General features: G+C 45.8%; 1 protein-coding gene across 1 annotated transcript in view; it reads left to right on the top strand.

Moving 5' to 3' along the window:
* Positions 1–4,948: 4,948 nt before the first annotated feature.
* GTPBP1 (GTP binding protein 1) overlaps positions 4,949–12,149 on the top strand; it is a 12,317-nt gene continuing 5,116 nt past the window's right edge. The window contains exons 1-5 of the mRNA XM_009879375.1: positions 4,949–5,056; positions 7,587–7,767; positions 8,811–9,159; positions 9,614–9,737; positions 11,658–11,772. Coding sequence (XP_009877677.1) covers positions 4,951–5,056; positions 7,587–7,767; positions 8,811–9,159; positions 9,614–9,737; positions 11,658–11,772 — 875 coding nt within the window. The 5' untranslated portion in view covers positions 4,949–4,950. The remainder of the gene's footprint in view (positions 5,057–7,586; positions 7,768–8,810; positions 9,160–9,613; positions 9,738–11,657; positions 11,773–12,149) is intronic.

The raw sequence follows: 12,149 nt of genomic DNA, 5'->3' as shown, positions 1-12,149 counted from the left end.
TGTTGCGTCCCCTGGGCAAGCTGCGAGGTTTGTAGGTGACAGCTGCTTTAACGTCTCGTCAACGTTTTCCCTCCGCGCCGGTCCTCTGTAGTTATCTCTGCTGCCAGCCCTACTAGTTCCTGGGGCTTTCTTCACAATCTTAAAAGCGTGTCGGAGCTCGTAGCTTCTGAGCACGGGGGCTCAGCGGCAAGGGTGCCTTGCGCTTGCAAGCCAGGTTAAGGCAACACAAAAAGGTTTGTTCACCTTGTGGAGTTCCTGTCTAGGATCCGAGCCACAAAACTGTGGGGGGGACTTATTTCTGTCAGTATCCGTTCTCGTTTCCGTCTTGCATTGTAGCAGTACGTACGTGCCAGAACCCGCCACAGACTACGTTAGCTGCCTCACCACACTATATACCTTTTGCTGACAAGGGTTTGGTCTGTCGTGATGCCATCTCCCACCCTAAAGTCTCCTGAAAATCTGGTCTGGTCCACTTGTAATCGTGTGAGCCAGAAGTCAGCATAGCTGGTGTTTCCTCTTGTTTTTCTGCCATCCATCCTCTTCATGCTTCCAGCTGGAGTTGTTCCAAAGTCCTGGATTTTCTTGCCCTTTGTGGAGAAGTGGAGAGAAGAATTGTGATGTGTGGATATGGAAACATTTGGTTTTGAGGGGGTGAACCAGATATTTGATAATGTGATACTGTATTAAAACAAATGTTTTGAAGATACGTTATAAGAAAGTACAGAAAAGAAATCAAGCCTGCTTATTTATTGAGCCACCTGTTCGTGCCTTAATGAGCTGGACAAGATTTCAATACAGAATGCCAATATCGATCTGTGCTTTGTCTTGGATGTGGCTGATGTGGAAGAGGGCCCAGGAGGATGCCGAGGGCTGTTTCACAGGCCAGGAACCTCACCAAAACGCTGTCGAAGAGAGAGAAATGCTTTTTTCCCACAACCTCAATTTGTGTTGTCAGCCTGCCCTGCATTCCTAGAAATCTGCAGACGTTCTGGAGGCAATGAATAGGTAAGGATTTTTTTGACCTTTATTACAAATTATTTTTTGATATACACCTGCTATCTTTTCCCTAGACCTTTCATTCATCCCCATCTTGGATGAGAGCTAAGACTATGAGCTGTGCCCCATCTCTCCAGGTTAGTCTCCCACTACCCGCTTGAAACAGCAGTCCCATACGGTGAGAATGCAGCAGCTGCCTGCCCCCCACCACTGGTCCCTCTGTCTTTTCTGTCTTCCCAGTTGAGTTGCTGCCCTCCAATTCCTGCTCAGAGTGGTGATTTTCAGTGCAGTCGATTTGTTTGTTAGTTGCTACTTCTGTCCTGGTTAGTCTCACCCCCTCACTGTGTTTCATGCTTTTCTCCAGGTCCTCCCCCGTTTGTTCATTCTAATTCTAAGGTGTGCTCTTTTTAGAGAGCAACACTTTGGGATTCAGTTATTGTTTGGACCTTGTCAGCTGGTCAAGCAAACATCAGCACAAATTCAGTATCGTGTTGATCTTAATGGGTGTTTATTTTCCTTTCAGTACTAACACACTGCAATAGTGGTCATCTTTCAGATCCAAATGATATCACACAAGGCTATTAGTGAAGCTGATACTTAGATGACATCTACATTGACAGCAGAACATTAATAGCACTTGAGCTGTGTATGTCCACAAGAAATAGAAAGCAAAATGTGGCATTACAGAAGGAGCTTCTCCTCTGACTTTCCAATGGCTGGTGGGGGCCTTCCAGCCGTGCAAAATGTCAGGCTGTGTTATTCCAATAAAGAGCAGCGCTGTGTACCACATAGTATTAGGTTTGCCTTTAATCTATATAGTTTGTCCACTTCATAGGTGTGGGATGCTTCTTTGGTAAGAGCTGCCTGTAGCAGTGTTGATATAACCTGAGCTCAATCTCATTGGTGTCTTGAGGCTGCTGTTAATTAATACTGTGGCTTTTTCTTGCCCTTGGGCAGTGCAGAATGACACAGTCCAACTTGCCCCCCTAGAGTAACCTCAGACAGCTGCAGCCATTACCCACCTCTGGTATGTGTTAATTCCAAAACTGGTCAGAGGAAAGGTGGGAAAAAGCCACCTTTCCCCAAAGACTGGGAAGGGACTTGAGATACCGCATCTCAAGCTTGTAAGATGTGTTTCCTGCTGCTGTTGTCGTGAGAATAAACCGGTAACTGGTTGTTACTTTTTTGCCTTATAGGAAATCGGAGGTTGCTAGACCTACATGGCTCAATGCCTGGAAAAGTGTAAAGGACAAAAGTGAAATTTTTTGACATCGTGAAAACCTCTGAAAAACACAAATACATAGCGCATGGACAGGATTGCTCAAAGGTGTAGAGCAAAACAACAGAGAAGCCAGGATGGAGGCCCTCTTTCTGACCCAGGGAACGGCAAGGAACAAGCTCCCTCTGTCCAGGAAGCTAGCTAAAGAAATCTTCAAACCAGCAAGTAAAGTCTTGCGGTGACGTAGCAAACTGCAGAACTGGCCGGGGGCTGCAGAAGCAGCCACTGGAAATCCTGAAGGGCGTTCGAAGGTGTGATCCGTGCAAGCTGCTATTTGTTCTACACGTCCTTCTCTTGATGTCCCTCTGTGTCACATTAGCTGTGAGCTTTGTCGGCCCCAGGGTAGGCTTTGGAGTGGGTCTACCACTGGAACACCCTTCAGCAGCACCTCTGCACGGCAGTGAAAGCAGGAGGATGGGAGAACAGCGTTTTGAGCTGATGTGTGTGGGTACCGTGCTGTTTAAGCCCCCAGCCCTCCCACCTGGCACCGTGAAGAAAGGCTACAGCAAGCTGCTCAGCTGAGACGTCCCCTTGGTACTTTAAACAACAAACTGCCTGCTCACACTGCTGAAGTATTTGAACTCGTAGAAAAACAAAGCTGGTGACGTGACTTGAAGAAACTGAAGTTAGCATGCTCTACACTGGTGGCCCCTTTTAATTTATTGATCTTTATGGGTATGATAACCTATTTAATGGATCGTCCTGAGTCCCTGAGCTGTGCTGGTGCACTGGCCTCAACAGTGAGGCTGTCTGCCGTGCTTCCAGGAATTCCAGAAAGTGCTTGCTGGGCAAAACAAGGCCTACACATCAATGTACAGCCTTCCATTCCTGTCCCAATCAAGCCTCTGAACAGCTGCTGATTTCCCTCTCAATGTATTTACATCCAGGGGCCTGCTTTAAGAAGAAAAGAAAACGAAAAGAACAACTAATACAGGGAAAACTCAATCCTATCATTAAGTGGCCTTCCAGATCAGAGTGCTTTTCCACCTTTTGCAAACAATGCCAAGTAGTTAAAAGGCTCAGGTAGGGCATGCATTTAAAAGAGGCATGTGAAGGTGATTGTCCCTCTTGTACCTGTCCAGCCCTTGCAGACACATACATGCTTTGGGTGACCCTTGACTTTCGAGGAAAGCAGTGCCTTGGCTGCCCTAAACCTTCTAACCAGCACTTGCTGCTAATGCTTTGGTTTTCCAGATGTGTGCATCGCTGTTAAGCATTATTTGTGGTGTTTTGGGTTCCCTTGCAATCTGGGTTTCTAATAAAGGTCTTTATCAACTATGTAGTCATAGTAGGTGGTGAAGGTCGTTCCTCCTTGAATACATGTTGTGTTAGCTGTGATAGCAAGTCGGGCTTGGTGTTAGTAGAGAATGTTGAGTGGGCTTGAAGATGTAGTCCTTGTGAATGTTGTAAACCATGTGTTTTAGGCAAATCTAGCACGGATTTCAGACTGGCCTTAGTGTGTAATGAAGGGACATAAGTCTTCTTGGGCAGGCTTTTGGAACGTGTGTGTAAGGACAGCTGGCAGAAGTATGGATTTTATTGAGTATTGCAGTGTGGCACAGACATGCTTACCGATATGGTTTTCTGTAGGTGATAACTGTTGCAACTCTTATAAAAGTTCCTTTTTAACAGAAATACATGACTCAATTACAACAGCTATTGAGCCACTGTAGCAGGAGGCTGGGCCACCAGCAGATTTGTGAGCATGGGGGCAGCCAGAGAGCAGGCAGCCAGTTGTTTCCGAATGGGCCCTTCGTCTGCCGCTGCCACCGTCGTGTCCTCAGCCATGCTGTGTGAGCAACCCAAGTTTTTGCCAGAAGTGGTGCTGTGCCATTCTGTTCTAAGGAAAAATCATTCCTGTCACGTTGTCCTCATTTTCTGCTTTGTTTCTGTCCACTTTTTCCTTGTCTTGATGCCTGTAAGGGCCAGGGAGGCTGTGGTTGTCACAATAACTGCAGTCAGAGCTTGATGGTGACAGCTCCTGTCTTGCAAAACTGCAGCTCTCCACTGGTGAAACATCCATATATGCTCGTACAGACTGCTCTGTCTGTCCGCCTCTTAGCACGGTAGCGTAAAGTACCTGAAGTTTTGTTAGGGGTTTGAAAATAATGCTTGTCGGTGTTTGCTCCGTCCCCTCTGCCCCCTCAGAAAACAAAAGAGGAGATTGAGTGTATGAAAGACGTATGAGACACTCTAGGGTTTGGTGCCTACATGTGCCCTGCAGTCAGGTCTGGCTGCCTTCACCTAGCTGTCCTGACTGTGGAGAATCCAGCTAAGGAATTTCTTTGGGGAAAAAGAAATCTCCTTCTCTTTCTGTTTTCCTTGCATGGAAACACTTATATTACACAGAAGTAGAAGTGGGATGTTCACTTGAATGTGGCTTTTAAGTACAGGTTAGTTCAAAACGAGATGCTTTGAAGTGTATCTTCCAACACAAGCGAGCTCTGAGCTCAGACAAATAACCTTGTGCAGTGTCACAGGGAAATAGCTGTCAGCAAAGCTGGTTTAAAAAACAAACAAACAAAAGTGACCAGAAAATCATCCTTGGAAAAAGCTCTTCTCTTTCAATAAAGCACATAGGCTGGTTGTCCTTTACAGCTAAAGTTTGTTTTGAAATTGATTGCTTGACATTTGCAAATGGATATTTAATCTTTTTTTTTTTTTCCTAGCTGGTGATGGTGAGTCCAACTTCAGAGCAGTATGACAGCTTGCTCCGGCAGATGTCAGAGAGAATTGATGAGGGATGTGGGGAGACCATCTATGTCATTGGTCAAGGATCGGGTGAGTATAGCTTCCTCAGGAAAACAACAAAGCCCATTAAAATTACAAGGAAAACCTAGTTTGTCTAACTGGACTGCTGCTGAAGGTAGTACTTACTTCTCCAGAATAACTTGGAAACCTCTGTAAAGTATTGCAGAACATGTGGGATGGATTATTTTATTTTATTCCTGCCAGCAGCTGTCTTATGTAGTGGAGCTAAACATATTTTTTGTATAAAATCATACAAGTTCTTTTTTTGGAAATAAGGCATAAGTTGTCTGGGCACACCGGGAAAAGACAAAGGATCTGAAATTTTAGTAACAGTTTTAGTACAGACATCCTCAATGTCTCATGGAGGTCTCGTTCTGTCTGGTTTTGTTCACTTCTCTGTTGCAAATAATGGTATTTTTACCCTACTGGAATGTATTGGAAGTACTTCAGATAGCCAAAAATATATGCTGCTGGCTTTCTTTATTAGTGAATGTTTGTACTATGGGGGAAAAAAGGTTTTCCTTTTCTCAGCACGAGGCCTTTATTGTTACATTAACTTGGGTATAACTGCAATCATTTGCCTTCACAGATTTTAGAAGTAAGCATGGATTGATTACCTTTTTGTTCTTTTTCACAGTTTGAGTATTCACATCTGATACCGGTAAAATAATATCTAACATGGCCTTGCTTTGATGTAGAAGTTTCACAGTCCAAAAAAAAATTGTCTATGGCTATTATAAGGCTAAAGACAAGTTTCAGATATATTAGATATCTGCTGGTTTGCAAGTTGTTATGATCAGACGTTCTACTAGTTACTGTGTTTGAAGAAGAATACAAAACCTTGGTCATCAGTGCCAGGGTTGGCTGAGATAATGGAGGGAGAGAGGTTGTGTTACCTCAAAACTGTACGCTTTTTGGGTTTTCTTGGTGTCTTTGTGAAGCAGCCGACATAGAAGAGAAGCCACGATTAGATGGCCGCCGGTCATGCAACCAGTATCACAGGGATAACGCTCTTGCCTCCAAGAGAGCTTAGGCACATGCAGTCTGAATCCTTGGTGTCTGGAATAACCACATCTGCAGCAGATGTCTAGCTAGTTGGGCTAGAAACTGCTGTCTCTTCTAGGGTACCTCATGAGGCTGTTAACTGGTGGCTGATGCAGTGGTGTACTTTAGAAGTAGGCATTTGTCTCTTAAAATACGAGCTAAAACTTCTGACTTCATTTTGGGCTGCTGCATAGTCAAGGAACGTGGAAATCTTTTCTGTAAATTGGAAACAAAAGCCAACACACAGAAAAAACAACAAAACTTGGTTGTCTCTGTCACTGTCACTCCTTTTCATTCATTCTGAGTGTCTGTGATTTTGATAATCATGGATACCCAACTTGGATGACTGAGAAGTGGGTGAAGACTTGCAGAAAGCTCACTGCTTCACCAGTGGTGACCCTTTGCTTCCTCCTTTGGCTCTGGCCCTTTCCTGTCCCCTACTCTCATCCCTGTTCTATCACCCAAGACCCCAGCCATGGTGCTTTTTGTTTTCCCCAGCATCTCAATGACTTCTCAGCCAGCTTATGAGATAGGCTAGAAATCACTCAAAAGCTCTACTTGTAGAGCTGTGCTCTAGCTAAAACGCTGATTAGTTCATGCAAAAAGGCACTTACTGCTTACCAGCTGATGAGCCAGCTGTGGCTATGAATGTGCACACAGCAGTAGCTTTGGTCATCCAGGTGCTACGTGACTCTCCACCTTTTTTTTTTTAATTTGTTCCTTTTTTTTTTTTTACCCACGGATTTGATTCTGGCCTGAAATCTGTGCAGCTTCTCAGCACCTGGATTAAGAGGGAATTCGAGACCTGTGGTGGCCTTTAAACTGTCTAGATAGTTGCCACTGGCTTGCTCTGTCAGCTCTTTGCTTGGGTGGGCTGTTCAGAGGCAGCAGAGCCTCCTTGTTTTTTTCTGGCCTCATGTGCTGTCAGCGTTTCTTTCAAGTGCCAGGACAAAAGGCAGTGAGAGATGCCAAAACCATTGTTTTAACTGGAGTCCGTAGGAGCTAAAGAAATTGCTGTGCAGGGTGGGCTTGCAGAAAATGTGCGCTTGGGATGTGGTTTTATAAAATAAACTGATTGTTTAAATTGGTCCCACATTTACTGGTTGGTTGTGGTGATGTTTCAGTCAGAGCTTTCCTTTTGTTAATGCTTTGCCCTTTGTTGCAACGGGAGAGGTTTTAGCTGACTGAAGGCGATTGCGTGCAAAGTACCTTCAGCAGTGGAGTAAGGGAATTATACAGAAATGTGTCTTTCTTGCCAATCCCTAAGTATTTACTTGTAGAAAGTGTGAAGAAAACCCCTCTAGATGAAAGATAGTGCTTTTCTGGTATCTTTGAAGACTTAGAGAGAAGACTGTCCTTTTCTATTTCGGGTGCTTTGTTCTGTTTACGTGACTGATGTCTCCAGCCCATGTATAATTCCGGATCGGTGTGAAAGCCCTGGACGAAAAGGTGTTGCCGCCAGCCGTTGCCAGGTGGTGCTCACTGACTGTCCTTTGTCTCCTCGGTGCCATACTAGATGGGACTGAATACGGCCTGAGCGAGGCAGACATGGAAGCATCCTACGCCACGTTGAAGAGCATGGCAGAGCAGATCGAGGCTGACGTGATCCTCCTGCGGGAGCACCAGGAGGCAGGGGGCAAGGTGCGCGACTACCTGGTTCGGAAACGCGTGGGTGACAACGACTTCCTGGAGGTCAGGTGAGGAGCCGGGTGGAGACAGGGTTACTCAGCAGCCCCGGCTGCATTTTTACCCTGTGAGCAGTCCGTGATGCTGAGCCAGCAACGCTGGTTCGAGTCTGGGTGTTGCAGCTACCCAACAAAGGGAATTGAGCTTGACCACTCCTTGCTAATGAAATCATCTTTTTGTTGTTGTCGCTGTCTCTTTTGTGAACAGGCTGTTTGTGGAGGTTTGCCTGTGTTTAGCTCTGAGAGCTGTTGCTGTCCAGATGACAGCTTTGCAGTTTGGGGATCTTTTGTGGGTTAGATTCACAGCAGGGAGTCACATGTGCATGTGTGTGTATATGCACACTGCTGGAATACAGTACTTTTGACTGAGGGTTCAGTTCTATTCCAACATTGTGGTGATCCGAGTCATCTTTTAGTGGACATGCAATAGCTCTTGTAAGGTGACTTGAGAATCTGCCCAGACCTGGATGTAATGGATTTCCAACACTGCCAACAGCTGTTACGTTTATCAGAGACAAAGAAGGAGATTCCTGTAGGAGAGGGTTTTTCCAAAATGTTTCATTGTTGTTTGAGCTTTTCCAGGAACAGTGATTTAAATTTCTGTGCTCCCCCTAGCACCTCATGCTATTGCAACGTGAGGAATACGAGAAAGGCAGAGGTATTCTAGACCCACTTGGGATTTAGTCTTTCTTTCAAATTGCCACAGTGTATATGTTGGATTGTGGGGGTTGGAAGAGAGATATTCTTTATAGCATCAAGCGGTGTTGGGTTCAGCTGATGTGTTCTGGACACCAGTGACATGTTTCCACAGTCCTCTACATCCCAGTCTCCAGCGTCTGGGATCGCTGATGTTAACTAATAACTGTGAAAGAATCCCTGCTCTGCTTGTGAAGGTCTAACACTTTTGAATCTCTGAAGATTAGCAGCGCGAAAAAGCTGCTTATTTGCAGGAGCAGTGGTGTTCAGGGTTTTTTGTTTGGTTGGGTGGTTTTGATTACTTGTTTGTTTCTTCAGGTATCAGATTTTACCAGGTTCTTTTTTCCTTTCCCTTCCAGGGTGGCAGTGGTTGGCAACGTGGATGCAGGCAAGAGCACGTTGCTGGGCGTCTTGACACATGGCGAGCTAGACAATGGTCGAGGCTTCGCCCGGCAAAAGCTCTTCCGCCATAAGCACGAGATTGAGTCGGGCCGCACCAGCAGTGTGGGCAATGACATTCTGGGCTTCGACAGTGAGGGCAACGTGGTGAACAAGCCCGACAGCCACGGTGGCAGCTTGGAATGGACAAAGATCTGTGAGAAATCCACCAAGGTCATTACTTTCATTGACCTGGCCGGTCATGAAAAGTACCTGAAAACCACCGTCTTTGGCATGACCGGCCATTTACCTGACTTCTGCATGCTTATGGTAGGTCGCAAAAAAGATGTACGGTACCAGCAGGAGTGGGGCTGTTCACAGCTTTAACAGCCTCAACTTCCTTCCTGTTGCAAAGTTCCCGTGGGCTTGTGGATGGAGGCAGTGTCTCTCAGAGGTGGAGAGCAGCAGCCACTGTGGATATCTAGCCAGGGCTCTGAGGCAAATGCCTCAGGACTGTCATTCTCAGACAGGCCCGAGATGTGGGATTCTTGAAAACTGCAAGAGTTCTAAACTCTGGAACAGCTTGCTAAAATTGAGGAGCAATGAGTCCTTCTTAGCCTGTGTCCAATAGCACTTGAAATAAGCTGGGTCTGCTCATGCAGTCCCAATGACATGTCCACAACCTAATCACAGCCTGCTGTGTGACTGACATGACACCTTCTCCAAAACCCAGCTCACGGCAGGAGCAACGTTTACGTCACCGTGTTTTGTATCCCTGGTGTAGGTCGGCAGTAACGCTGGAATTGTTGGGATGACCAAGGAGCACTTGGGCCTGGCGCTTGCGCTTAACGTTCCCGTCTTTGTTGTGGTGACCAAGATTGACATGTGCCCTGCCAACATCCTGCAAGGTGAGTCCTACAAGCTCTCTCCAGAGCTGTTTTTACCTCTCTGTGTGTTGTTGCCCTCTGCTTGGGTTGAGGAATTACTGCTGGAGGAAAGCTGCTTTATCTGATTTTTGATTGCATCTTCAAGAAATCCATCCTTTTCTCTTGCCCATTTTGCAGGCAGTTAGCTTGTCACCATTTCAAAATTACACGAGTTGGAGGCCTCAGCTGGGTGACCCAAAAGTGGTTGCTACGGGATTTTACTTAACTGAGTTCTAAAGGAGGGAAATAAAGAATTGGGCTTGTGGCTTTGCTTTTTCTCTTGATATTTAAACCTGGAGGGAAAGTCTGGAAGTTCTCTTGAAAGCTGCTTTCCTCCTTGCCCACAGTTTGAGCCTGATCTTAAGCTGTGATCAGACTTGTTCTCCAGCAGCTGTTAGGTGAAGGGGCAGCTGCTCTTTACATCCTGCTCACCTGGGTGCTTCTCAGATCTGCCAGCATTAACTACAGTGGCTTCCTTTTTCTGAACAATCAACCAGCTCTTAATAGATCATGGTTCAAAGCAGCTGCGTATGGGGGCTGTAGTAGCAGGACTGGACTAGATGCAAGCAGGGACGGCCGTGAGCATCAGGGGCCAGTGACTGTTTTGCACAGCAGCAGTTAAAGCAGCACCTCTAACCCCAGCAGTGTCCCTTTCACTTATGCTTGACATTTTTTCAGGCTGTAACCAACTCTCACCTTTAAAATTCTCTTGGTGCGTTCCTCACGCCTTCAGGACCATGCTGTGGTTAATTGGGGCAATGTTGTTTTTTTTGATAATCAGTCCTAAGAATCTGGAAAGTGAACGCTCCCGGTACTGTGTGTGGTTAGTTCATTGCTATAAAAATGCTAAGTATCTTTCAGGTAAACAGATGCAATATGATCAGAAGATAACCTAAATATCTCTATGATAGGTGTTTGGCAAATCAGCGTAAGGCCCCACTGTGAGGTAATAACTGGGAAGGAAGAACATTTGGCTCGGGGTGAGGAGAGAAAAGCTGCTCTTGGGAGAAGCCCCTCCTGTGTCATGTTCTGTTTAAATTAAATAGAAGCAAGATTTGGCTGAAGTGTATCCGTAAAGAGCAGATGGCCTGATTAGATGTTTGTGTTTCTGTACCCAAAACATTACTTTCCCATAGGCAATCATTCATTCACAAACCCCACTTAATTGGATGACAATTGTAGAATACAAATGATTTGCTCTTTTAAGTCCTTACTAGCATTTTTTTTCCTCATTTTTTGTAAGGCAGTTTGCAGGAGGTAATGTCCCTGCTGGCTGATAGATATGAGGCTTAGAAAATAAATTCAAAAGAGGCAAAAGATCAAAGTCGGGAGCCATGAGATTTGTCCCAAAATATTTATTTCTGGATCTGGTCCACTTGCACCGTCCTGGTCTGTGATGGTGATCTTTACCTCTCTCACGCTTCTCTAACCTTCTAGGGCAGGTTGATTGCCAGGGAAAACGTTGAAGTTCGTTTGGTCAAAATTGATTTCCAATTCACGTAGTCTCAAATATTTTGATTCCCGAGTGCTGCCCATTCCGTGTGAAAAATCCTTTATAGGAAGAGGAAATACCTTGTAACTGCTGCTTAAAGCTACTTAATAGACAGCTAAAAAAACCCCACGTTTACTTCACAGCGTTGCCCTTGCAGATGTAAACGCGTATGTGTGTGTTCACGTGTGGTGTCGCTTGGCAGCAGGCTCACTGGCATGAAGTGGAAGAAGGAATGGCTCCTAATTCCCACCTGGGCTGTGGCAAACTCAGTCTCACTCACGTACCTTTAGCCATCTTCTCCTGTCTATTTGTGGCAAGAGCACCAGTCTCCCTTTTGGGGAGAGAGCCCGCAAAAACGATTTGTGAAGACGGGAGATGCTGCCCTAACAATATTCATTTCACCCTTTAAGAAACCCTGAAGCTGTTACAGCGACTGCTGAAGTCCCCAGGGTGCAGGAAGATTCCCGTGCTGGTTCAGAGCAAGGATGATGTCATTGTAACAGCCTCCAACTTCAGCTCAGAGAGGTAACGGGAGCAGAGGAGAGTCGTTTCTCTTTCGATCCTATTTGGAGTCCGGGTGAGAAGATTCAGAAAGAGAGTCCCATTGTCTAGATGTGTGAAGGTTGCATCTGCCATGTGGTGTGTTGACTCCATAAAGAATGTGTTGATTCCGAGATTGACTTGCTTGTGTTCCCCTCTCTGAGACAGAAAAGAGAGGCTGCTTCTGGGCAGTCTGCAGAAGATGGCAGGGTATTCGGCTTCCTCCGGTCCTGGAACCTTATACCTATTCCTGAATGTCATTAGAAGGCAGCGGCAGGTTTTCATATGTTGGGGTGTTGTGCATCTCACTGCTTGCCAGGCTCTCCCTTGCTAGCACTGTGTATTGAATTCAGTCCCAAGAT

This window comes from Apaloderma vittatum, unplaced genomic scaffold (assembly GCF_000703405.1).
Source record: "Apaloderma vittatum isolate BGI_N311 unplaced genomic scaffold, ASM70340v1 scaffold39040, whole genome shotgun sequence".
NCBI lineage: Eukaryota > Metazoa > Chordata > Aves > Trogoniformes > Trogonidae > Apaloderma > Apaloderma vittatum.
The sequence above is the reverse complement of the archived record's forward strand: the minus strand, read 5'-3'. Positions and strand labels throughout refer to the sequence as shown.